At 37.2% G+C, this 26,007-nt stretch overlaps 1 protein-coding gene across 1 annotated transcript in view; it reads left to right on the top strand.

The window, feature by feature from the left end:
- LOC125226197 (probable serine/threonine-protein kinase DDB_G0267686) overlaps positions 1 to 26,007 on the top strand; it is a 274,557-nt gene that overhangs the window by 41,465 nt on the left and 207,085 nt on the right. The window contains exon 2 of the mRNA XM_048130117.1: positions 11,612 to 11,779. Within this exon, the coding sequence (XP_047986074.1) occupies positions 11,648 to 11,779 (132 nt within the window). The 5' untranslated portion in view covers positions 11,612 to 11,647. The remainder of the gene's footprint in view (positions 1 to 11,611; positions 11,780 to 26,007) is intronic.

Here is a 26,007-nt window from a genome sequence, read left to right as displayed (position 1 = left end):
CACTTCCCATAGCCGCGAGCGTTTTAACTCGATTAAAGCACTCTCGCCCACAAAGCTTTATCAACACTGAAAACAATAATCAAAATTCGTTCAGCTTAGTTAACAATAAATTGGAGACGACCCCAATGATGATGTAAAGACATTATTCTCGTAATGCGTCTTGCACAACGAAAGGTGCTTACTCCGTTCTAACGGACTATGGTCCAGTGTGGCACGGCCTTAATTCTTAAAATGGTGCGGTGCCGCAATTCGAAACGAACAGCGGACACGCGATTGGCCGAGGAATTTGAAAAAGGAAGTGTTTTATGGTCAAACACATACAACAGAATATGTTGACTACATATTTTAGTTGAACTTGAATAAGCTTTCCTCTGCTCCAACGACGATATATACCGGAACTGAGAAAGCCCATACAAAAAAGTGTACCCCTGGAATGTGTGGGCCTTGTAGGGATAAAATTTGATGGCGCTGTTTCGCAACCTGGAAGTGGCAAAAATCATATTTTCCCCAAATATTTTTGCGTGTTCCCTTAAATCGACAACGTCCACTATACTAGACACCCCAAGTAAAAAATTCTACACCGAATATTAAAGCATATCAATACTTTTGATGTAGCGTAAGTGAATCCTTAGTTATTTTTAAGTAATTAAAAAAATATTAGAAACCAGTGGAGACCTAATATTTGTGTCAAACTCCTTCAGAACGCAGACCTTACAAGGAAGCATCCGACTGACTGACATCGTTGCTAGTTGTTTTTATTATTTTGTATGACAGTATTATGCAGCATTTAAATATATAATATGTTAATAATTATTTAATAAGTCACAGTCTAAATAACACGAAAAGGTGTTTTTTATGGGTATTACACACTTGAAAAGTGCGGTGTGCAGTATTTTACCCGTTGTCAAGTTCACGATACTTTTGCTACGTCCAGTATGTTGGACGTTGCCAAGTAAACGAAGATTAAAAACAATTCTTTTTTTATGATTTTTTTTATTGTAAATCATAATAATATAAGATTTTTGGATGTGTCAAAACCTCAACAATTTTGTTATTTGGTATACTACAGGTTATCGAGCCAAATGGATAAAAAAATATATTTTTACTGAGTACTTTCTTTGGTAGTCCGTTACAAGGAAGAGCCAATTTCAATATAGAAATTTCTTATGATTTTTTTGATAAAAGGCACATGCTTATAATACAAACAATCGCTTATATGTTACTGTTTCTTATGGTATTCCGCTCGTTTAATTTTATGTTAAATATATGTGTCAAAAACGGGAAAAATATGATCACTTTAAAAGCTATGAAATTATGTCCCAAAAAAATTGGATGACACAAGTTTATGATATCAATTATTTTTTTATTATAGGATGTTCTTATGGAAAAAGCACAAGTGTTTTATAATTAGCAAAAAAAGATCATTTCATAAAAAAAACCGTATGCTGATAAAATACCGTATACTCGGCATTGTCCAACATACTGCACGACTTCTCCTAACTCGTTATGACGCCATCATTACAGCTAAACCTGGCAGCGTCCAACATACTTGACATAGGTTTTTTTCAAAACTATTATAAATATATTTTTTTAATGATTTTTCTACAAATAAAAACCACATAATAACTTCAGAAAACATATGCAACCACATTTTTTCGAGATTTTTTTTCCTTGTCGATTTAAGGGTTAATTTTTTATAAAGAATAAGGGACATTTTTCTTTATTTTAATTTTTAATATCATGATATCACGTCACATTAAAAAAAAAGAACTTTGTAGGCATCATCAGTGTAGTTATGATAATATTTAATAGGTGGCGCTAAAAAATTAAGGTACGATTTTTACTTAGTATGAAAATTGTCAATCATTTATAAATCATCGTTGCTCTGCTCTTCCAAAACGGAGTCTATAGCTCGTTTCGCTATCGCATCTCTGTGGTGGCCATCATCAATTTGCACTAAATATAATAAGGAATTTATAGGTAAACAGAAAACTGTCCCGTATAAACGTGGTTTATATAATTAGTCGCCTTCCGCGACGATGTTTATAGCCATAACACCTCGTTCAGTATAATAAACTGTATACAACTGTCCAATGGAATTCAATGCTTAATGTTGTAGAATGTTGAATAACTTTCTTTGAGTAATTGTTGGCGTAATTGTCGGTATTTGAAGCATTTACTTTCTTAGCAGCAGGAATTACATTCAAATGCAATGTGATTTAACATATTAGGTACCGTAATAATAACTTGGAAATCATATATTATAAACTCTTTATTTACATGAACATATTTACATAATTATATAAGAAACTAAGACTAAACTTAAAAGCTAGCTAATGTCTAAAATAGGCCCTTGAGGCATTGTACCAAGGATACTGGCGACATTTCCTCGCTGTATCGCAATGCTGATACGTTGAGCGAGGAAGTCGCCAGCTCTTCGGTCACCAGTTACCTCAACCAGACGCTTCGCGATTTCTGTGAACAACTTGTTCGCGCTGGGGCCCCATGGACCTAGAGTTTCTACACCAAAGGGTACAAAAAGGTATTCTTTGCCAAGACTTTTGTATTTATTACGTTTCAAAATTTCGGCACTTTCTGCCGCTGCGCCCGCTTTTATCTTGGTCCGTTGGAGGTGAGACGGTGCCAATGTGTCTACGCAGGTAGCATCCCACACTAACATTCGTCCCATACTCCAAGGGACCAAGGACACTCCATCAGGCCTCTTGCCATCATCTCTGATTATGCCAGTCGGCTCAAGGAGAGCAGGCACATTGATGGTTGCAAGGGGAGGAATATATTAGGTCCAGTCCAAGTGAAATATCCTTTGTAAATTTAGTAATCAATTACCTACCCCTTGACAACGAAGGCTATAAAGTGTCCGAACGCTGCTTCCAAAATTATATTTCATGATTACCTACTTAAATGCTGCACCAATAAATCGGTGAAATGTGAATCGAAAACAGTACAGTGTTTCCTCTGTATTCAGTGTAAAATACACAATGGTACTCCTAGTACAATCATCGACAATAGTGTGTTACTTTTCGAAGCCCGCAAAAACATGTGTCTCCTTGCTCTACAAATATGTGTCAGACATTTTTGGGGCCTTCAAAATGTATATTGCAGGTGACTGTACGACATTTAACAAGTCGAACAAAGAGCTTGTCAAGAATGAGATAGACGTTGTTTTACCGTGGGTATATGCCGCACAGGTACTTTTGACAGCATTTGGGGGAGTGTGATATGACAGATGATTGACATATGTCAAAAAAAATAAATGGAAGCAATTGAGTTATTTACTTGAGGTTTGTTTATTTTTAGTAATTTGCATTTTTATGAAATTTTTGGTCAATGACCTTACAAAAAAAGTCTTGTCTAAATACGTTCATCAATTTATGTTTTTGAAGTGAAACTTCTAATGCGATTTCTAACTAACAGCGTTAAACGTTTAACGCTCAGTGTTGCCACTTCCAACTGACAGCGATAAACTTTTAACTCTCAGTGTTCCCAACTCGAATTTTGAAAAACAATTGATTACTCAACGAGTATTTGTCCTTTGAGTCGTCGGAACCCGAACCCTTCTTGGAACATGTACACTCCCTTTTGCTGTGTACCTACTTAATACAGCAAAAGGGAGTGTACAAGTTTTTAATGGGTTGGCAACGCGCATGTGACACTTCTTGAGTTGCAGGCGTCCATAGGTTGCGGTGACCGCTTTTCATCAGGTGGACCGTATGCTTGTTTGCCACCGACGTTATTTAAAATTACGAAGTTTCACTTCTTCCGCGCGAAGGCACAATTTTTTTATTTTAATACCTACCCGAGCAGAATTTTACTTAAAAATAATCCACCTTTATCTACGTAAACCAGGGGCGGCTCACTCCGCGATTCTATCGCCGCGCTCCAAGTACATGCTGGCGGCCGCGAGTTCGCGGCCTACTCAGGGGTGGCGCGTGTTCTCACGGAACGCACGTTCACATTTTGTATTGTTACTTTACGTCGCGAGATTTTTTAAGGTTCATATGCGATGTCCGAGTGCGGAATTGCTTATAATTCTTAGTTAAATAGACATCATGAATAAAATAAATATCATAGGACATTCTTACACACATCTACTATTGATTAAGTCCCAGGGAAAAGTTCAGTAAGGCTTGTGATGTTGGTATTTCAACCAAAAGATATAAATACTGTATATACCTAGAAAGTACCCAAGACTTGAATATAATAGTATAACATTTTATCTTAATAGTATTAAATCGTTTTAATCCATAGGCAACCCTATCGCCGGACGACGCGCACGTGCGGCTCGTTTCTTTGTAAAAATTTTGTAGGCATTTAAAAAGGCGGCATTTCGTGAATATCAAAGCAGTGGGCCTTCTGTACTTGTACTCTTATATATTCTGTGCTTAAACCAATTTCCAGCGATTGTCAAACCCGTGAAAGGACGTGGCCGCCTTGTTCTCAAACTTTCAGTGTCCGGTCAAGGGCCAGTCAATCGTTTGTCTGTAAACTATTGTCTTCGTGAAGGTGGTTACGGCTTTAATTTCAAGATGACAGTTTATAATGAGATGCGTGCGAATGCCTTGACTTTAATATTCAAAGTATTAACTATTACGTAGTATAGACAATCAATTTGAGTCCTGGCTACGTAGCCAAATGGCACAAACGCTTATGATAATATCGTTATTGTTTTTTCGTTTTGTAAATAGTGTATAGCGAATGATATTCCGCTTTGTGTGGTAGGGCACAGCAATATAGCGGATATCGTTTCGCTCGAATCCAGAGCAGAGCCCAACTGGGGAAGTACCTCCGCCTTACAGAAGACCGCAGCCAAATAGCACTAGACCCTATTCATAGTGTTGTGTTCCTGCCGGTAGTAAGGCTGCCAGAGCTCAACGAGGGTGCGGTGTGCTGACGACGGGAGGACTTACGCAACTAATTTGTTCCGTCTATTGTCCTTTGAGTCGTCGGCAACCCGAACCCTCCTTGGAACTTGTACACTCCTTTTTGCTGTATACTTATACTTAACACAGCAAAAGGGAGTGTACAAGTTTCTAATGGGGTGGCAACGCGCATGTGACACTCTTTGGGTTGAACTCATACTTATAGGTTACGGTGACCGCTTTCCATCAGGCGGACCGTATGCTTGTTTGCCACCGTCGTAGTATAAAAAAAAAAAAAAATTGGTGCGACTGCGTTTCGATCGGCGGCGGCGTCAAGTGTCAAAACGATTGTCATTTCGGCTGGGCCGGCAGGTCCAGTGTAGAACCATGTCATTAATCAAGTTGTTTATCTTTTACGACAGTGATAGTTGAATGATGTATGTCACATTTATAGTGGCCTAAAGTCATACCAAGTTGACAGTGATTTTTTTAATTATGACGTTTATGTAACCATGGGAAATGAAATGGGGATATTAATATTGCTGTCAACTAGGTACTCTTAAGAACCAGTTTGGTTGACTGTACAGTAAAATTGCATGAAGAAATTATGATTGATGATAAATTCGCCATATACTTTTGCAGCTCACTGTACCCTGATAAAAAGCACCTGTGTCGTTAATCAGGCCAAAGAGCCAATCAGTCCGATATCTTAATTATTCACTTAAGATTTTACCTAGAAATGGCTCACAGATTCACCCACTTTCAACGGAAACATAAATAACATAACGGACGCATAATCTGTACAACTTAATCGCGAGATAGAAATATTATTTTATTACTTTAATAAAACTCACCGTATTGCACTAAATGGGCCACAGAAGGAAGAGAGGAAGGCCCAATCTCCGATGGTCAGATGACTTTAAAAAGATAGGAGGAGTGAACCCATGGATGAGTTCAACTCAAAGAGTGTCACATGCGCGTTGCCACTCCATTAGAAACTTGTACACTCCCTTTTGCTGTGTTAAGTATAAGTACACAGCAAAAAGGAGTGTACAAGTTCCAAGGAGGGTTCGGGTTGCCGACGACTCAAAGGACAATAGACGGAACAAATTAGTTCCGTAAGTCCTCCCGTCGTCAGCACACCGCACCCTCGTTGAGCTCTGGCAGCCTTACTCACCGGCAGGAACACAACACTATACCTGGAAGGCTTTGGAAGAGGCCTATGCCCTCAAAGGACAAGACTAGTTTTTAATGAAAAAAATAGATATATATTGTAGTTTAAAAATAAAACAAATAGATAAATAAGCACAATGGATAAATAAATAAGCACAAATAATATTGTAGATGAAATTTTAAAAAAAAATGCTTCAATAAATAAAGGCTATTTTTTTAAATTAAAATGGCGTTCAATGACTCCATGTTTCATAAATTTCATAATTGATAATAATTTATTGATAATTTAAAATTACATGTCCATGTACTACTACTGGTTACAGTGCGTGTTTACATTTATTTTATTTAGGTATTACAATATTTTAAACCGTTGGTTTCCTCCTTATGATTCCTATGCAATAAGGGTCGTTTTATCAGAATATCCGACACTAAGAACCTTAATACATTTGAAACAAAGACCCTTTTAGAGAATCAATAAATACAAGGCGAACCGGTGATCCGTAACGACCTGCAGCCGTATCAAAGTACGTACTCTATAAAAAGTTTTCTCCGGTAATATGAAATAGTCTTATCCATATTACGTACTTAGGTAATTTCATTTCGAGGTCGCAATGGGTCAATTGTTAGGTGTCGTTGGCGGTAGAACTTATGAAAACGCTGTTACAAAAGGCGCAATTGAAACAATTTTCCACATAATATTAATACTTCGACGACGACCGGTCTGGCCTAGCGGGTAGTGTCCCTGTCTGCTAAGCCGCGGTCCCGGGTTCGAATCCCGGTAAGGGCATTTATTTGTGTGATGAGCACAGATATTTGTTCCTGATGGATGTTTTCTATGTATATTTGTATTTGTATATTATAATTATATATCGTTTTCTGAGTACCCACAATACAAGCCTTCTTGAGCTCACCGTGGGGCTCAGTCAATCTGTGTAAAAAATGTCCTATAATATTTATTTATTTACTTTGACGGCAATAGAACATAAACACTGTCGCATGTTCAAGTGGCATATACTGATTCATTATTTTTACAATGTACGTTCTTATAGTAAATGGGATAAACATAAATTGTTCAATACATCTAGAGTATTGTAAGAGAGTCGGCCTATCAGTGGAGAGCATCCAAACATTTAAACAACGCTTTGAATCAATATTTTTTTATATTTTAGGAGCTAAGTACAACCGTTCACTCTCAATCGCTGCTTCTATATGAATGCCCCATTGAAGTGTCTGTTTTCCTTGACGTTCTTATACTGTTCCAATTTTAAATCAGGGACTGCCAGTCAGCGACCATGACTGCTGTAAAAGGTTTCATTCTGAATGCGAAACCTCTTACATATCCCTCCCCTTATGTTAGAAGCAGCCATTGTTCACAATACTACACCCTATCCTATCCTATTCTACCCTAACTACCGGTTGGCCCTACCTAAGCCAGGCCCCCCTACACACAAAAAAAAAAAAAAAAAAATCTCCTAACACCCAATAGTGACAGCCTCATTCAAGGTAGCCAACATCTAACGCTCTTTGCGTGGTTGCCTAGTCCACGGTTGAGACCGCCATAATTTGGATAGTTGGACTATAGCCAAGGTCCTCGCAAATTAGTCAGATATGGACTATGGTTAGGAAAACCAATGGCAAAAACCTAACCCCTGCCCATCGACTAAACCCTTTTATTTTGAACTTTCTGACAGCTAATTGTCTGTGGCCATGACTAGATGACATTGACATGACAGCTGTTAGCAAATTCCTATCGGCCTATCCTATCCTAGTCGGCCTATCAGTGGAGAGCATCCAAACATTTAAACAACGCTTTGAATCAATATTTTTTTATATTTTAGGAGCTAAGTACAACCGTTCACTCTCAATCGCTGCTTCTATATGAATGCCCCATTGAAGTGTCTGTTTTCCTTGACGTTCTTATACTGTTCCAATTTTAAATCAGGGACTGCCAGTCAGCGACCATGACTGCTGTAAAAGGTTTCATTCTGAATGCGAAACCTCTTACAGTATCTATTGGCAGAATACCATCACCATCAGCGATGTGGCTTGCCGCATAACAGTGCTAATCAAGGCATCTTTTCTCTGCCATAACACATGGCTTTATGTGGTTGGCAACTTCTTATTCACTAAGTTCTTTTTGTTTTAATTGAGAATAGAGTAGTTACCTATCTATCTGTATTATAACTCGTTTTAATTCAGACAAATCCATTACAATTTCTTAAGGCTAAATATCGAGTTAATCTCATACGAGTACCTGTTTTCCCAATTTTGGCTGGCACTGACAACTTTGTGCTATATGAGTGTAAGATTATGACACTATAATTGAGGTATTGTGAGACGTTGCTACACTAACCATGTATGGATGGTGACGGTATGTTACATCGATAAGAAGTCCGTGTTATGAAATGTAAATCCAATCATATCAATGTTACTTAGGGCTTTATGTGTCGTAATATCGAATTTGTGTATAACCTAAATCGTTAAGCGAACGAAAATGAATACACAAGTTATTATAGTATCGTGTATGAGTGTTTAACTGTTTATTTGTACATAAAGTGGAATAACTAATACGAGGGGTGATCCAAAAGTAATGATAATCAGTATGAAAGACACATAAAATGTTTAATAAAATAATTTATTTTTCTACGTAATCTCCTTCCAAGTCTACACACTTGGACCATCGTTTCTCCAGACTACGAATTCCTTTAAAAAAAAATCTTTTTCTTGACCCTCCAAAAATGCCTCCACAGCGGCCATTACCTCGCCATCATTCAAAAATTTGTTGCCTCTAAGATCTTCCTTCAGCCGTGGAAAGAGATAAAAGTCGCTGGGGGCTAGGTCTGGCGAATATGGGGGTGTTCCAGCAATTCGAACCCTGAATCACGGATGGCAGCCATCGCAACACCGGCCTTGTGGGGCGGTGCGTTGTCCTGGTGAAACAGGATGCCAGCTCGAAGTTTACCCCGCCGCTTTTCTTTGATTGCCTCTCTCAATCTGCGTATTTGGTCAGCGTAGTAGGAGCCCGTAATAGTGGTTCCCTTTTCCAGGTATTCGATCATTATGACTCCCTCAGCATCCCAAAACACTGAAGCCATGACCTTACCAGCGGAGCTTGCTACCTTGAATTTCTTCGGTGTAGGGGACGACGCTCGCTTCCAGGTCATGGATTGCTGTTTGGTCTCAGGATCGAAATGATGGATCCAAGACTCGTCCATGGTTACAAACCGACGCAAAAATGTTACGGGATCAGTTTGAAATTTTTCAAGATTAGACTTCGAAATCTCACAACGTATTTTCTTTTGTTCAGCCGTTAACATTCTAGGCACCCAACGAGCGGAGACTTTTTTCATATGTAATTCATCAGTTAAGATTCTTTGAATGCTGCCATACGAGATGCCTGTGAGCTCAACTAGATGCCTGATAGTCATCCTTCTATCTGTTAAAACGAGATCATTAATTTTTTTTACGTTTTCTCCAGTAAGGGCGACAGATGGACGGCCTTCGCGGTGTTCATCTTGAGTGGATGTTCTTCCCAAGTTAAACTCCTTTGACCAGCGTGCCACTGTAGAATACGGCGGAGCGGACTCCCCCAGTGTTCCCACTAATTCAGCGTATATATCTTTAGTACACATTTTTTTCAAACAGAAGTATTTAATAACCGCTCTCACCTCAGTTTTCTCCATTTTTGCGATATTGTTCCGACTGCTCGTGAAAAAACAAATGCAACTCTCTGACAGATACATATTTTTTATTTTTATTTTTTTTTATTTACTAAGGAGTCTTTGTGGACAGTAACGGCATACCTATTTATTTTAATCCGATGCAAAAAGTATTCAGTTATCATTACTTTTGGATCACCCCTCGTATGTCAGATTCGTCTCAACTCTATACTGTATTTATGATTAAGACCTCACACTTTAAGAATATCCAACATATGCGAAAAATGTAAGATTCAATTAATCGTGATATACAATATTTACAATACAGTTTGACAGAATTTCTCACAAAACACAGAATTTCTCTCTCAGAATTTCTCGTAGAAAAAGCAACATCTGTACTGAAATAGTACATTACGATACAAGTGCGTAAAAAAGAAGTTCGAAACGAGTGGCGATAAATTAAAACACGACCGAAGGGAGTGTTTTAAATCGACACGAGTTACGAATTTCCTTTTCGCACGTGTATCGTACGACGTTTTTCAGTACAGATGACCCTCCGAAGTTTCGACCTGGCATATAATGAACCACTTCTTGCACTAGTGCGTAAAAAAAAACACCATCTGTACTGAAAATTAAGTATCGTAGCAGTCGCCTGGTTGACGTATCTGGTAACCAGAGGGCTGGCAGCAACTTTGGCCAGCGAATAAGTCTGGCCATTCAAAAAGGTAACGCTGCCAGCCTACTGGGCAGTTGGGCACCATCACCCCCGAAGATGATCTGGGGTGCATTTTTTATTTGTAAATGTATAGGTATTCATTTGTGTAGTTTTAAGTTGTACATATTATATTTAAAACGTTTAGTAAAAGTTCTATATATAAGTAAATTGTTTGTTTTGTTGTTGTAGATATGTTTGTATTAATAAAGAATCGAAACTAGGTACAGTATCGTAGTACATACTACATACATACAAAGTTATTTGTATTTTAACTATACCACTGCATTGCAATGAAATGATTGAAAAGAAAGCTCATTGAACCAAGGTAATTCGATTCCATTGAATCGAACGGGCACCTGCGGCTGCAGTGAATGAATCCCTCTCCTGCATCTTCATTTCTATTAATATGGATTTACATACGTACTGAACAGGGTCGTCTGAAATGTTAATTGGAAGCCGATTTATTGTAGGTGTAGCTGTAGCTCAGTAGATATATGGTATACATAATGATGTAAACAGAAAAGTCGTTAGAAATAGAAAGATAAAGATTTTTTTAGGAAACTAAAATAAGCTCTAAAAATTATCAAGCCGTATAAAATTTTATTATATTTTAGTGTGATGTTGATTTGTGGATTAGAAATTTTCTGACTTTATTTCTTTAAGATGTAATTATTCTACAACGTTTTTACTATAATCTTCTTCCTTAGTGCGTTTTCACATTATCCGATCCGATATTGGATGTCGGAACTTCGGACGGATTTCAAAGACAAAAATCAAAGATGGCGGCTTAAATATATGGAATTTAGGTCCTACATCCGATATCGGATCGGATAATGTGAAAACGCACTTAGAAGGGATAACCGTAATTTCCCACAAATCATGGGAGTACCTAATAGACCGGTCGGCGGCAATAATATGTCCGTGAATTGTCAGGCTCTAAGTTTTTACGAAAGCTACTGTCATTTAACCCGACAGTTAAACTACTTAGGCCTTATTCGGATCAGTCCGGTCCCATATCGACGTTTTCCTTCAGCGTCTAGCAAATATTTTATATTGTACAACTTTTTAATTAAACAATTTTTGAATTTATCATCATTGGTTTGTTTGACGAAGCCTGCGTAATTTTGTTATCCTTGCAGAACCTTGCACAAAGGTATTAAAAATCTTGTTTTTTTTGTCAACAGAGCATGCCGCTGCCCGCGCCCCCGCCCGCTTAAGGCATGAGCGGCCGCGGAGCGGGCGGGCAACGCTGCCAGCTGATTCTGCAGCGTTGCCTCGCGATCCAGCTCACCAAGCCCGGCAACGCGCCTGAGGATTTCTGGATGTACGACTCGGGGTATCTGCTCTTCCAGGTATGTACTAACTAGCTTTTTCCCGCAACTTCGCTCGCGTTAAATTCTAAATTACGGAATGCTCTATACAAACTTTCACCCCCCTATTTTAGGGAAGTTTGGGGTAAGAAAGTGACAAAAAGTAGCCTATGTGACTATCTCTTCAATCTACCTTCACTTTAAAAATCATTTCAATTCGGCGTCCCGTTTTGCCGTGACAGACTGCCAAACAAACAGACAACACACACACACAGTTGTCAACTACTACGCTATCTAAAGTATGGGCGATCACGGAGCGGGCAAACTACTACCACGAAAAGCATTTGAACACTAAGTATACTTACGTATTTATTAAGTGAAAATAACTAACCTAACCACAAAAATTAAATTTTGAAAAAAAAAAAAAACCCTGACATAGTGGACCAATTTTCATGAAACATGGCTAAGGACACTCCTGACTAATTCAGCTTTCAAACAAAAACAAAAACTAACTTTAAATCATACTAGCTACCATGCCACAGGCAGACACACACACAAACAAACAGACAGACACGTCAAACTTATAACACCCCGTCGTTTTTGCGTCTGGGGTTAAATATAAAAAATATGTCTAACGGCGGTGTACTGAGAAGAAGGATACCTACCGCACTATACTCGTAATCTAGAGACCTACTTCCTTGTATCTTTATACGGCATTTTCCATCAACGGAAACAAATGAAAGCACGCTCAGCAATTAAATGTAAATCCACTGATCGTGGCCTTATAAATCAGGTATATTTACTGTATAAGGAAATATAAGTAAACTAGTTTGCTAAGTATCCTAATTTCTTATCACTTGGGCCTACCTGCATAATTGCTTCCAGTTATGTGTCAACTTTTATGGTGTTAACCTTAGTTAAAGTTGTAAAAAGTTATACCGCCAGAGTTCAACTTCAAAGGCGTATATTGAAGTAGTTGAATTGCAGTCCGGTATCTGTCCTAATTATAGAAAATCTTTTTGAATGTTATTTGACTGGATTGACCTTTCATTCTGGGTTGCTAATATGTAAAACTGCTAAGTAAATCTGATTTGCATAATTTTTGCTACACGCGCATATTGACCATGGTTAAGGTTGCTTGAACAACTAACCTAACCCTAACCACAAAATTAAAATTTTGAAAAACCCCCGACTGCGACATACTAGACCGATTTTCATGAAACATGGCTAAGAACCGGGAGTGTTCTACTAACTCAGCTTTCAGACAAAAAAAACTAAATCTAAATCGGTTCATCCGTTCGGGAGCTATGATGCCACAGACACACACACACACACAGACAGACAGACAGACAAACAGACAGACACACAGATAGACACGTCAAACTTATAACACCCCGTCGTTTTTGCGTCGGGGGTTAAAAACTGCATTTTAGTAAGGCGGCGGAATTGAAAAAAGTCGTCTAGTTTTGAAGTTGATGTGACTGGAGAGTATACTGCTGACAAGTGGTATCGTTGTGATCGGTACACTTTACTGAGTACGAAATAATGACTTGTCACTTTCTCAGACTGTGGGGGGGTTAACTATGACGTCACAAAGATCGCGGTCCCGGGTTTAATTTTTTTGCCAATTTGTCTAGAACCCCTTATCCAATTTTGAAAAATGAGGTGTCGATTGAAAGCGTATAACATGCTGATTAAGATTTATTATATGTGAAAAGTATAGTTTTGTTAGTTATTTTTTAATTAACAATAATGCAAAAAATACGTTTTTTTTACTCTCTTTTTTGATTTTTGTGACTCAAAAAGGCAATGAAAACGGCCACTTAGCTAAAAAATATGTTATATAAATCATTTAACTACATTATTAAGCTATCTGTTGCTTTTTGAATTTCTACGATCGGATAATAAATGAGCAAACTACAACCACATACCTGTAGGCGGGGAGTACCGCTTGACACGCGTTCCCATACATTCGGCGTCTACCAAATTACACCTCGCGCAAAATTCGTTTCAAGCAGATATACCTCTAATCTTATTCATCGTAACCTATCAATATTGGTATCATTTGAAAGTACAATTAAAGTACTTTAAGAAACAATGTCAATCATTTTCATAAAATCAATAATCGCCAGTCTGTGGTGGTTACAAAGGAAAAAAGTGGGTATGCAATTTGACTGGTTTCCTAGGTTTGATACCCTAGACGAGTTTAAAAGGGGAGGTAAAGGTGACATATGGGTTGTTCTCTGGCCTAAAAGCTATACAGAGGGTCAGGGAGAAAAAAACTAGGGTTTAAGTTTAGTTTTAAGTTATTTTTTCTTTTATTTGTTGATTTTATTGTGTTTAATTTTTTTGTAATTTTATCAAGGATACACATTGGTTTCTTTTGCTGAAAATTCCCTTTTTTATGAGAAATGTTATGAATTTCATGGCATTTTCCGATAGAGACTAAAATTAACTTTCAAATAAGGCCACATAGTCATACTGATACATAGTCATACCCTTAATATTATATAAGTAAAAGTATGACTATGTGGCCTACTGATACATAGTCATACCCTTAATATTATATAAGTAAAAGTATGACTATGTGGCCTTATTTGAAAGTTAATTTTAGTCTCTATCGGAAAAAGCCATAAAATTCATAACATTTCTCATAAAAAAGGCAACTTTTAGCAAAAGAAACCAACGTGTATCCTTGATAAAATTACAAAAAATTTAACACAATAAAATCAACAAATAAAGGAAAAATAACTTAAAACTAAACTTAAACCCTAGTTTTTTCTCCCTGACCCTCTGTGTAGCTTTTAGGCCAGAGAAAAACCCATATGTCACCTTTACCTCCCCTTTTAAACTCGTCTAGGTATCAAACCTAGGAAACCAGTCAAATTGCATACCCACTTTTTTCCTTTGTAACCACCACAGACTGGCGATTATTGATTTTAAAAAAATGATTGACATTGTTTTTTAAAGTACTTTAATTGTGCTTTCAAATGATATCAATATTGATAGGTTACGATGAATAAGATTAGAGGTATATCTGCTTGAAACGAATTTTGCGCGAGGTGTAATTTGGTAGACGCCGAATGTATGGGAACGCGTGTCAAGCGGTACTCCCCGCCTACAGGTATGTGGTTGTAGTTTGCTCATTTATTATCCGATCGTAGAAATTCAAAAAGCAACAGATAGCTTAATAATGTAGTTAAATGATTTATATAACATATTTTTTAGCTAAGTGGCCGTTTTCATTGCCTTTTTGAGTCACAAAAATCAAAAAACCGGCCAAGTGCGAGTCGGACTCGCCCACCGAGGGTTCCGTACCTACAAAACTTTTACGTTACTCACATAATTCTAAAGACTGGGCTAGGCTAGAAGTATTGGTTTTCTAATGAGCATAATTGTGTTTAGCGCCACCTCTCGACGAATTCGCGAACTAATTAGCACAGCTTGCGTGAGGTCTTTTATAATGTGAACCAAATTCAACATTTTTTATTTTATTTTAAAGTAGGTGTTTATGTAAAATTTCGTAGCTATAAATTTCAGCACCCTTATTCATAAACGTACACTAAAGTATCCAGCCGATAAAGTTCGTTTGTCCCTTTCTATCACACCAATACGTCGGAAAGGGACAAACGAAATTTATCGGCTTGATAACTTTAGTGTACCTACGTTTATGAATAACGGGGTAAGTAAGTATGGTAAACATCAGAAAGGGTGAGTAAAACAATCTGCAAGGTTCTAAGTTTTACTTAAAGGTTTTTTTAATCTAATCCAAATTTGGTTATGGTAGCTGAAAAAGTATACCTACAGAATAGTATAACGCAAGTTTCTAGCGGGAAATTACTAAATAAATATTATTTAGTAAATACATTATCTATTGTTGTATTAAGGATTTACCGAACCAACGTCGGTGTAAGTCCAAAGAGAACAATATTTATTAACATTTCGCTATTACCAATTGGCAGCTGGGATTTTTCAAGAGATTTTGGCGAACTTCGGTCTTTTACAGTAACATAATAAACTTACCCAAAAAATTAATAGTTGATAACTGATGCAACTAGCTACAGTAAAATTATTTTTTATCATGATTAACGGATTATCGATTATAAAGTTAACTATTTGATTAACGGTGCCCAGCTATGAGTATAATTAATACACTTAATTGTAAAAATGTAATGTATACGGATTAATGAATTTAATATAGATAAGTAATTATTGATATATGGCAAAACGAAGGAAATTGTTTACACCTCCGCAAATAAGTATCTAATGATAATTTTTAATTTACCATGTTACTTCACGTACCTAGGTACTTATTTTAAAAACCCTAAAAATGTCTATTGAGTTTCTGCCACAGACCACCATGTGGTTTCTGCATATATTGCAGAGACATTGCAGAGAGCGCACGCGGACACCGGCGCGGCGCCAGTGGACGCGTCTGTGTGCGTGAGCTAGGTATGCATACAACTACAACTGCTGTAGGCACCGCCCCCCTCAGTAGATCGATGCGATAACATCGATTTAAACTTCCCTATCATCGTGGCGCCCACCATACAAAATTTTTGCTAGGGAATTTTGATTCTTATTGTACTTGAGATTGAATTCAATTTCAGTTATTCGAAAAATTTTAGAAACAAAAGAAATTATATTTTATTTGTTTACATGAGAGTTAAAATTCCATTGAAACCATTATGTACTTTAGAAAGCACATTCGGCGCCACGAGGCTAGATACACTGTCACCTACAGTCCGATCGCTTAGTTGCAAATGTGTGCGTCTAGTTGACAAACGAAAACTTCGCAATGTAGTAAAAACTACTTTCATTTTTTTACAAAAACAACGTTATTTCTTAGTAATTAAAGTTCAATTTCAAATGCAAGTAATTGGCGTGCACACTTACGCCGTGTCTTGCGTGGGCGACGGTCGCGCGACCGTCGCCGTCACGTCTCATCGCATCGTCTACTTCCATATCGATAAGGTTTGATTTCGTATGCGTCGCATCGCCGTCGCGCGACCGTCGCCCACGCAAGCCATCGGCTTATCAGTCGCGGTCGTCAGATCCTTTCAATAGCAATAGCTAACGTAACGCTTGGCTTGAGTAATAAAAACTGTATAGTTAAATTAATAAAATACTTATGTATAAGTAGGATATTGAAATCTTCTTTCTTCGTTGAGCCATCACAGCTAACTTTAACTTACAAACGGTCTTAAGCACCTGCACTTCTGAAGGCGCTTAAGTCATTTTTGCTAATAAAAAAAAAACCACAACGTTGAACATTGGTCAAGTGCGAGTCGGTTTTCGACTTTTCCATACAAAGAACTCATGAGCGCCTGAACGACTATAATGGCAAAGTTAACGTTTCGCACTTTCAAGACTTTACGTATATATCTCGGAAACGATAAGAGATAGAGCAAAATGGACTTCAGATTTGGGCTTTCGGTGGCACAAATTCTATGTTTTCGTCAACAGACACCTTTTTTTGGACCGATTTGAATAAAATTTTGCTCAGTCAATTTATAAACGGTCTTAAGCGCCTCCTTTTTAGTAGGAACTTAAGTCATTTTGTACAAATGAAAAAAAAATTGAACAATTTCTAAAAAGAAAAAGACAGAAATGAATTTCTTTATACATGTCCAACTCGCTTACACAATTTTAAGACGTTTAGTAACTACTTGCAGCGGCAGTGAGTGAAATTCGTAATCTGAGTTTTTTTCTCTTAAGTCCGATTTACGATTGACTGTAGATTTCTAATAAGTTTTCCTGTAATCTACAGGGAGAGGGCTATCTCGTGTATTTTTTTGAAAATTTTACGCTAAGTAGTTTCGGAGATAAGGGGGGGGGAATGGTAATTTTTTGCTTATTTTCTTATATTACTTCTAAATTACCAAAACAAAAAATATAAAAAAAATATATTTCAGATGCTGATAAAATGCTCTTTCATTTGATATGTAACACAATATAGTTTTAATAACTTTGATTTTTAATTTTCAATTTTACCCCCCAAAAGTGACCCCTGTGATTAAATTTCATTTAATTAAATTACATGTCCGTCTTTGGGCCACAGGTTTACGTACGTGTGCCAAATTTCAAGTAAATCGGTGCAGTAGTTTCGGAGAAATCGGCTGTGACAGAGGGACAGACAGACACGCGAGTGATCCTATAAGGGTTCCGTTTTTCCTCTTTGAGGTACGGAACCCTAAAAAGAGAGTAAAAAAAACGTATTTTTTGCATTATTGTTAATTAAAAAATAACTAACAAAACTATACTTATTTGTGAAAACCAAATTCAAACTACAGAAAGTAAGCATTGTATCTCATGCAGCCGCACGTATCGTAAAGTAGTGCTGTGTGCGGGGGTGTTTGTTTACCGAGCAGCTGACGCGGCCCGTGCGGTCGGGACTACAATGACGCTACAATGCTTTGTCTACGTATTTTTGATGTCAGGGTAATACCTAGCCATACCTAGCCGAATGGCACAAACGCTCACGAAACGAAACGCTCGTAGATATCTATCTCTATCGCTCATGCGTATTGGCGCGACAGAGCCAGACTACTTTTCACGACGTTTCGTTTTCGTTTCGCGTCGCAGAAATGCCATTCGGCTACGGCACCAGAGGACCGATTATTGAATCTCGAACGCATGAATTCGCCGTTCTAAAGTCGTAGCATTACGTCGTTTTCCACAGACTTGAAAATCGGTCCCCTGAATTTACATATCATTGGATATGATGTAGATTAAATTTCGTTTTCATATAATAAGTTGTGTTTATAAATAACCCGCTTTTTCCTGCGGCTTCGCTCGCGTTCAATTCGAAACTCCATACAATATTTCACCCCCCCCAGTTTAGGGAAGTGAGGGTTTAGAAAGAGTCAAAAAGTAGCCCATATCACTCTCCATCGCTTCAACTATTTCCACTTAAAAAATCACGTCAATATCAATACGTCGCCCCGTTTTGCCTTGAAAGACGGACAAACAAACAGACACACATTACACACACACTTTCCCTTTTATAATATTATAGTATAGATTTACTTACAAAGGTTTATTGAGAAAATGACAAATATTTTCGAAATCTAGGTATTTTGTATATAAATTTACAAGAAAGTAGAATTCATTAGTATGTTTAATAAGCTCTAATTTTGCACACATTCGTTATATCTTTTATTCTGAGCTTTTATTTCACTTATTAAATCAGATTTAACCGGCAAACCTAAAAATAATGAAAACAATCTAAAAACTTCCTGCTTCTTCCCCGATTGTCCAAAGTTCTCTCAAAAAACATTTCGACTGGCCACATAAACAGTTCTCAGCTGTGATGGCTTACGCATGCCCACTGCCCAGGGTGAATAGCCAACGTGCCTAATATCGTCAACAGTCCGTAGCGAATGAAACACAACCACGAGTACACGAGTGAACACATTATTGATTTTATTTGGTCGCACGGGTACTATATGTAATGGAATCACTCTATCTGTTAAAAAAAACCGCATCAAAATCCGTTTAGTTTTAAAGATTTAAGCATACATAGGGACATAGGGACAGAGAAAGCGACTTTGTTTTATACTATGTAGTGATTTATTATTCATCATGTAGGTACAGGAATTTAGTGCACAATTTTATTAGGGTGCATTGGGATAAAGTACTACACGATTGTAAAGTTCACGAAATATAAAGCTAGTGAGCAAGGGCAGATTCAGCTTCGTACTCAGGGGGAGGGGGGTCACGTGGTCAATGTATGGCCAACCTAGGCTCCAACCTGGGCCCTCATTATAAACGAGATCGGTTTTAACGCTAAAGTAGGACGCCAATGTCTCCATCACAGTGGCATGTAATGTAACGTAAGAGTGACACAGATTGTTAAACTACGCTATGGATTTTCCACGATTGGCATGTTGGCTAGGCAGCTGTGATGGCTCGCGTATGCCCAGTTTACACTTGTTTATGCTACCTCTACGTTAATTAACGCTTTCAGATGAAACGCTGTTTACACAATTCGTTTCAGAACAGCATGATTAAATTACTTTGTGAGGTAAATCTAATCGATCTAAATTGTTGCAAGTGTAGATGCGGTAGGGTAAATAATATGCACTGAATTTAACTTGTTTATTATTTACTACACATCAATATAATATTATAGAAGGAGAATTGAGGTTATAAACATCGAGAAGAAAATTAAATGTATCTATCTGTTTCACATGGAAAAAAGTCAACAATGGTATCCTAGATACCATAAGAACCGACTGCGCCTGCGGGCGGTTATCTAATATATAATAAAAAGGTCGGTCTGTCCGCGAGTAAAGAAATTTAAATGTGGTAACCTACTGAAATTTTGATACATTATTTGTTGTGCCGAATTACTTAACAACGGAAATTTACACAAGGTTATAATATAAAAATACAAATTATATACAAGAGGTAAATTCCGACCCCACACAAGTAAGTTATGTGAACCTAATATACATATATTTCTAATAAATTAATCAAGAGTCCTTCAAATCAAGACTGAACAGGCATCTTCTGGGCGAGCTCACTCCATCGTAGGCCACGTCTTGGCCTTTGGCTAGTCTGTGGCCAAGAGTAAGCCCATTTATAATTAAAAAAAATACTTTATTCTTTTAGGGTTCCTGTCAATTAAAGGAAAATAAAGCTTCACTGTATACAAATTTTGGCGTGCCACAGAAAATAGCCTCACTTAGGACAAGGAAACAACCTTCGGGGATTGGGGGGGTTACCATGAAGCCACAGAATAGGATACCCGCATGAGCCGTCGATATGCTATACCAGTTAGTACTTTATACTTAGAGGTACAAACGGTTCCAATAATACAACAAATATTATTATGATTGAAACGCCGGTAGACGCCTGTCAGTGCTTTACGAGTAAGTTAATTCATATTGGTTATGCAAATATTCAGCTAGCCATTCCGTAAACGTCTGAATTGATGGCTGCCTTAAATCATTTACAGCCCTAGCCGAAGCTGACCAGTAACTAAAACGCCGTTAGAATGTATTGTTGTCTTTTAACTTTATCAGGATACAGGCCCCATAGCCGAATGGCATTTCTGCGACGCGAAATGCCACCGAAACGCCGCAGAAATGTAGTCTGGCTCTGTCGCGCATTGGCACGTATTGACGCAAGAGATACGAGGCGATAGATACTTGTCGCTTAGTAAATAAAAATGATTTCTATTCACTTGCACTCACAGTTGCACTAATACTAAGCACTTGTATAAATAATGTGTTTACACGTATTAACAAGTATTAGTGCCACGCACACAGCATTAGCTACTAAGCCCGTGTAAACCCAGCATAAGATACCTTTTTTTTTTAATACTTCGTCGGTGGCAAACAAGCATACGGTCCGCCTGATGGAAAGCGGTCACCATAACCTATGGACGCCTGCAACTCAATGAGAAGGATACCTTGCACTAAAATATAACTATGAGCGAGACGCTATTACGATTCTTGTCAAAATGGTACCATATTGTTCCGAATCATATTTTCGAATCGGCCTCCTGGAAATATCCAGTTAACCCCGATAAATCAAGTGCATTCGGTTGCAGCGGCCATTAGTTGTAATGGAGTAATTAATTCGATCGTTGCCGTCTGTAATGCGCAGCTTGTTTGCATTAGCCGGCTTATTGATTTTTGATCTTGATTGGTTGAGCTTTGTTGGTGCTGTTTTCGACTAATTAGGTTATTGATTCATTACTAACGTATACGTACATTATCATGAATGTCGTTTTAGTGAGTTTTCACAATAACCGATCCGATATCGGATGTCGGAAGGATTTCAAAGGACAAAATCAAAGATGGCGTCTTCAATGTATAGGATATCGGTCCTACATCCGATATCGGATCGGATAGTGTGAAAACGCACTAGATTTCAGATTAAATTCTTCATCATCAAGTTTCATCATCATCATCATCATGGTCATGAATTTTGTAATCAACTCCTCCAGAAACCAATAAAACACAGTACACCAAGGACATTTTTTGGGACAAAGTGCATGCCCACCAATTAGGTGAAGTAGCATTACAGGCTATGTTTTATCCTATTACCTGTAAGTCACACTCAGGGTCGTTCTGAGTTTTAGCTACAAACTTACGTTTGCTTTAAAACTAAGCTGAAGAAATACCTATGTCAGCACTTAGCACACGTTTTTATACGTACTGATACCACAGGAAGTCTGTTATCTGATCATTTCACCTAGAAGGCAAACCTGGCCTTATTGAGATTATTACGTTACGGTGTCTTTACGATGAAACAAGCCACGATGTGAAGACACCACCACCAGCTTGAAAACACCACACGCCCTTACCACTAGGCTACCAACAACGCTTCACTTAAAAAAAAAAAAACACGATTTCATGTATGTAAATGCAGACTCAAGACTACATGTACGCTTAAGTCATTAATGCAATATAACTGTATTATGCGGCCAACCGGCAGCAGGTAGGTAATTATAAATTACCGAATGTACAATTATAAATTACAGGACGTCTACAAGAGGTCAGAGGCATGGCGATCTTATAATAGCCATTACATTGTAATCTCGGGATTGGGTTACGTGATCGAGAATGCAGCTCAAACGATAGGGCTGCACTTAGTCTAGTCTGAGATTAAAAGACTTATTAATTTTATTATTCATCAATCAAAACTTTTTGCGAAGAGTTTTTAATGATAACTCGTGCAGCTACTGGCCTCTGTGAGAAAAAGTCTACTAATCAAACGTCAAAATAACTTAAGTGTCATCAAAAATATTGTAAGTTGCATACAGTGTATATTATTAATATAAAATATGTTACTCAGTAAATAAAACCGCGTTAACCTTTACATGTGTGCAATTGAAGAAGAGGATTGTGAGACTAGTGCCTCAGCCAACGAGCGAACCAGCAGTACTTACCGGTAAGCTTATATACATATTGCCTTTGAATGAACATAAATCTATGGAAAACGTTAAAATTTGTTGAGCATCAGTTGATCAATTTTGTTGATCAACTAGCACAAAATTGCTGAAAAGTTTGTTTACGGTATGACCTCCTGTCCACACGCCAGACCGCGTGAAGATGTAGTAGTAGTAGTACTGCTACTACCACAACAACAAGACTTCTTCAGGCAACATTCGCCTTTGTATGAATGATGTGTGTGTTCTTTTTTCTTTACTGTGTGTGTTCTTATCTTTGTACAATAAAATGTATTAAGTAATACATTTTATTGTACAATGTTGCCTGAAGAAGTCTTGTTGTTGTGGTCTCTTGTATATCTACCGTACTCATCATCTCTTCACATTCAGTCCACTTCAGGCCTTTTAATAAGGGCCTTTTGATAAGGCCTTTAATAATAATTAAATATTTAGTAAGGGGTACCATTAGTGAACTATGTGAACTTGAATAGGTGCCCTAATTGAAAACCGCAGTACAGCGTGTTTAATGTTTGATCGCGCGTTCGCACGATCGATGAAAAAATTATAAAAAAAGCGGGAATTCACTTAAAAATCCAAAATTACACCATAAAGCAAATGCACTTGATTGCCACTATTCGATTAGTTAATAATCTCCATTTCATTCATTTAATACAAAATTAGGCTTTTCATTGTAGACGACGCAGCATCAAACGAGTTCATATTTTCTATTATTCGACTTACCAAAACTCAACCGTCAAGGGTGCATAACTCTTACGAAAAGTATCGACTACTCAAGTCAATGGTTTCCATTCAGTCGGAAGTGTCGGAACAGTACGCACTTCACTAGCACGCTACTGTGTGCGTAGCTGAATGCAAAAACGCTCACGAAACGCTCACAATATTTCTTTCGTAGCTATCTATCTCTATCGCTCTTGCGTATTGGCGCGACGGAGCCAGACTACATTTCTGCGGCGTTTCGGTGGCGTTTCGCGTCGCAGAAATGCCATTCAGCTACGGGGCAATAGAAAGTGCACGGCGCTGACTCCCGGGTCAGCCCGGTCTTTATAAATCAGTCCCATCATATGAGTTATGGGCTTTACTTGGTTGTTTTTGTGTTTACGATTGGTAACACGTGATAAACTTGTTGACCACGGTGGTATCTGATAGTGGATGAAATACGAGGTTTGCATTTAATAGAGATGTTGGTAGCTTGTTACTACGAATTTGACACTGACATGCGTTAGCGTGACTATGCATCTCACTCGTAATTACGGTAATGACAGCTAGAATTTTATACATATAGAAAGTAAGTGAACAATGTGACAAAGTGACAAATGTAGTGCGAAAAGATTTTCCTTCGAATTTTTCCGGAAACGTTCGTATTTGTCATGCTAGTTCAGACAGCAGTGTCAGTAGGTTAGGTAGGTACTAGGTACCTACATTAGGGTGGAGCGAATTTAAAAATTTTGGAAATATGCAATTGAATACCACTCAAAGAATGCCTAATTTTATGTAGATTCCGAGAAAAATAATTCAAAAAATCTAGCAGTGTACTTTTGGCCCTCTACCATTGATTTAATAAAAAAATATTGATATTTTTTTGTAAAATATTATTTTTTAATTTTACATATTTTTTTTACATTTATATATTAAACACCACCTTTGGTATTGGAAATGATTTTAATTTCAGTTTTTTTTACTTTGAAACATTATTTTTTCTAAGACCTAAATTGACTGTAAACTTGGATTTTTCCAAAAAATCCTATTTATATATAACTAGTTCTTAAAAAAATATTCTTAGCATGTGACAGAAAAGCTATCAATCGAAATAAACTCATAGCACATTGAACAACATAACTGTCCGACCAAAATTTTTGGTTATAACGCATCAAAGTATGCTTAAATTGCCCAATTAACGCCTAAAATGTCACTTTTGGTCATTATGTAAAAATAGGAAAAATCAAGAGAAATGCAAAAACCCAAAGCATTTTATTTATATCTAAAGATGTCCTTTCATATAAAAGACAACCCAAAAAATATACTGTATTTGTTACTTCGTTTATCGTATTTCGCATGATAACGTGATTATTGAGTTAAAAATGAAATATTGAAGTATCATTTTTTTATTATTTTTTAATAAATTTAAACATTATTATGGTTAAATTCACTTAATAACAGGTTTTTTGTATCATAAATTAATAATATAAAATAAAAATTGACATCAGAGATATTTAATTTATTTATTTTACCTTATTTTTTTTGCTCTTACGGCTGGTAGAGGGCTAAAAGTAGTACCTAATTTTAAATTTGATACCGGAAATATAATCTACAATTTTTTCCGCAACTTTCGATACCTATTCCGTTATGAACTTCTAATTTTTAATTTTCTCCATACAAGCACGCTCCACCCTAACCTACATGGTGTTTTCAGTCAAAGGAAATAGTAAATCCGATGTACTTTGGATATGTTTAGGAAAATTAACGATAGAGGGCGTGAAAAACAATTATTTGCGTAGTGGAAGTTGTTCGTTAGATGTCACTGTTACTTCCGCAAACTGGGTAATGACTTGTTTTCGTAAAATGTATAAGTATTTTTTGATGTCCAAAATTTACGCTAGATGTCGCTGTACCAACCGCAAACTAGCGAACGGCCTTCTATGGCTAATTACATGTATTAAATTGTAAATTTTGTTAATGTGAACTTCTTTGGCAAATGAGTTAGCGTTCAAATACTGATTAATGTGACTGTTTGATGAATGATCTATTTAGGAATCCCGCCATAAATATGTGGCGTTCCATGTTTAAAGGGTTCACATGCTTTATGTTCGAAAAGGAACCTTAAGGCATGGAAAGTTACATGAAAAGTTGTCGTAACTTAATAATAGATGGCGCTGCATTCGAAAATCTTGACTGATAACTCTATACCGTACTATTCAATATACTCTATGGGTACCTACGTCTTGTACTGAGACAAACTGAAATAGCATGACATGTTCGTACGTTTCCGTCAAAATACGAAGGAAATTATTTTCGCACTACATTTGTACACCAGTTTAAAACAATATGTCATTGGTGATATTGACAGTAATTCGTGAGAAAGTACCTATTGTTGATATACACCGTGTTTTTATTGAATTCCGTTAACTTTAAGGGAAGGTTCTTTAGATCAAATACAATTAATTTATCTAAGAAACTGGCGTCTTAACTCTTACGGTTATCGAGTTATTAAAAAAATAAAGATAATTACTGAATATGTGTGTGACAACCTTTACCAATTCCTAATGTTATTTGTTTCGACATGTGCCGTCAATCACTTGACACTAACTTGAATGTTATTCATTTATTATGTATGAAAACGATGAAAAAA

Source organism: Leguminivora glycinivorella, chromosome 5 (genome assembly GCF_023078275.1).
Source record: "Leguminivora glycinivorella isolate SPB_JAAS2020 chromosome 5, LegGlyc_1.1, whole genome shotgun sequence".
Classification (NCBI taxonomy): domain Eukaryota; kingdom Metazoa; phylum Arthropoda; class Insecta; order Lepidoptera; family Tortricidae; genus Leguminivora; species Leguminivora glycinivorella.
The sequence above is the reverse complement of the archived record's forward strand: the minus strand, read 5'-3'. Positions and strand labels throughout refer to the sequence as shown.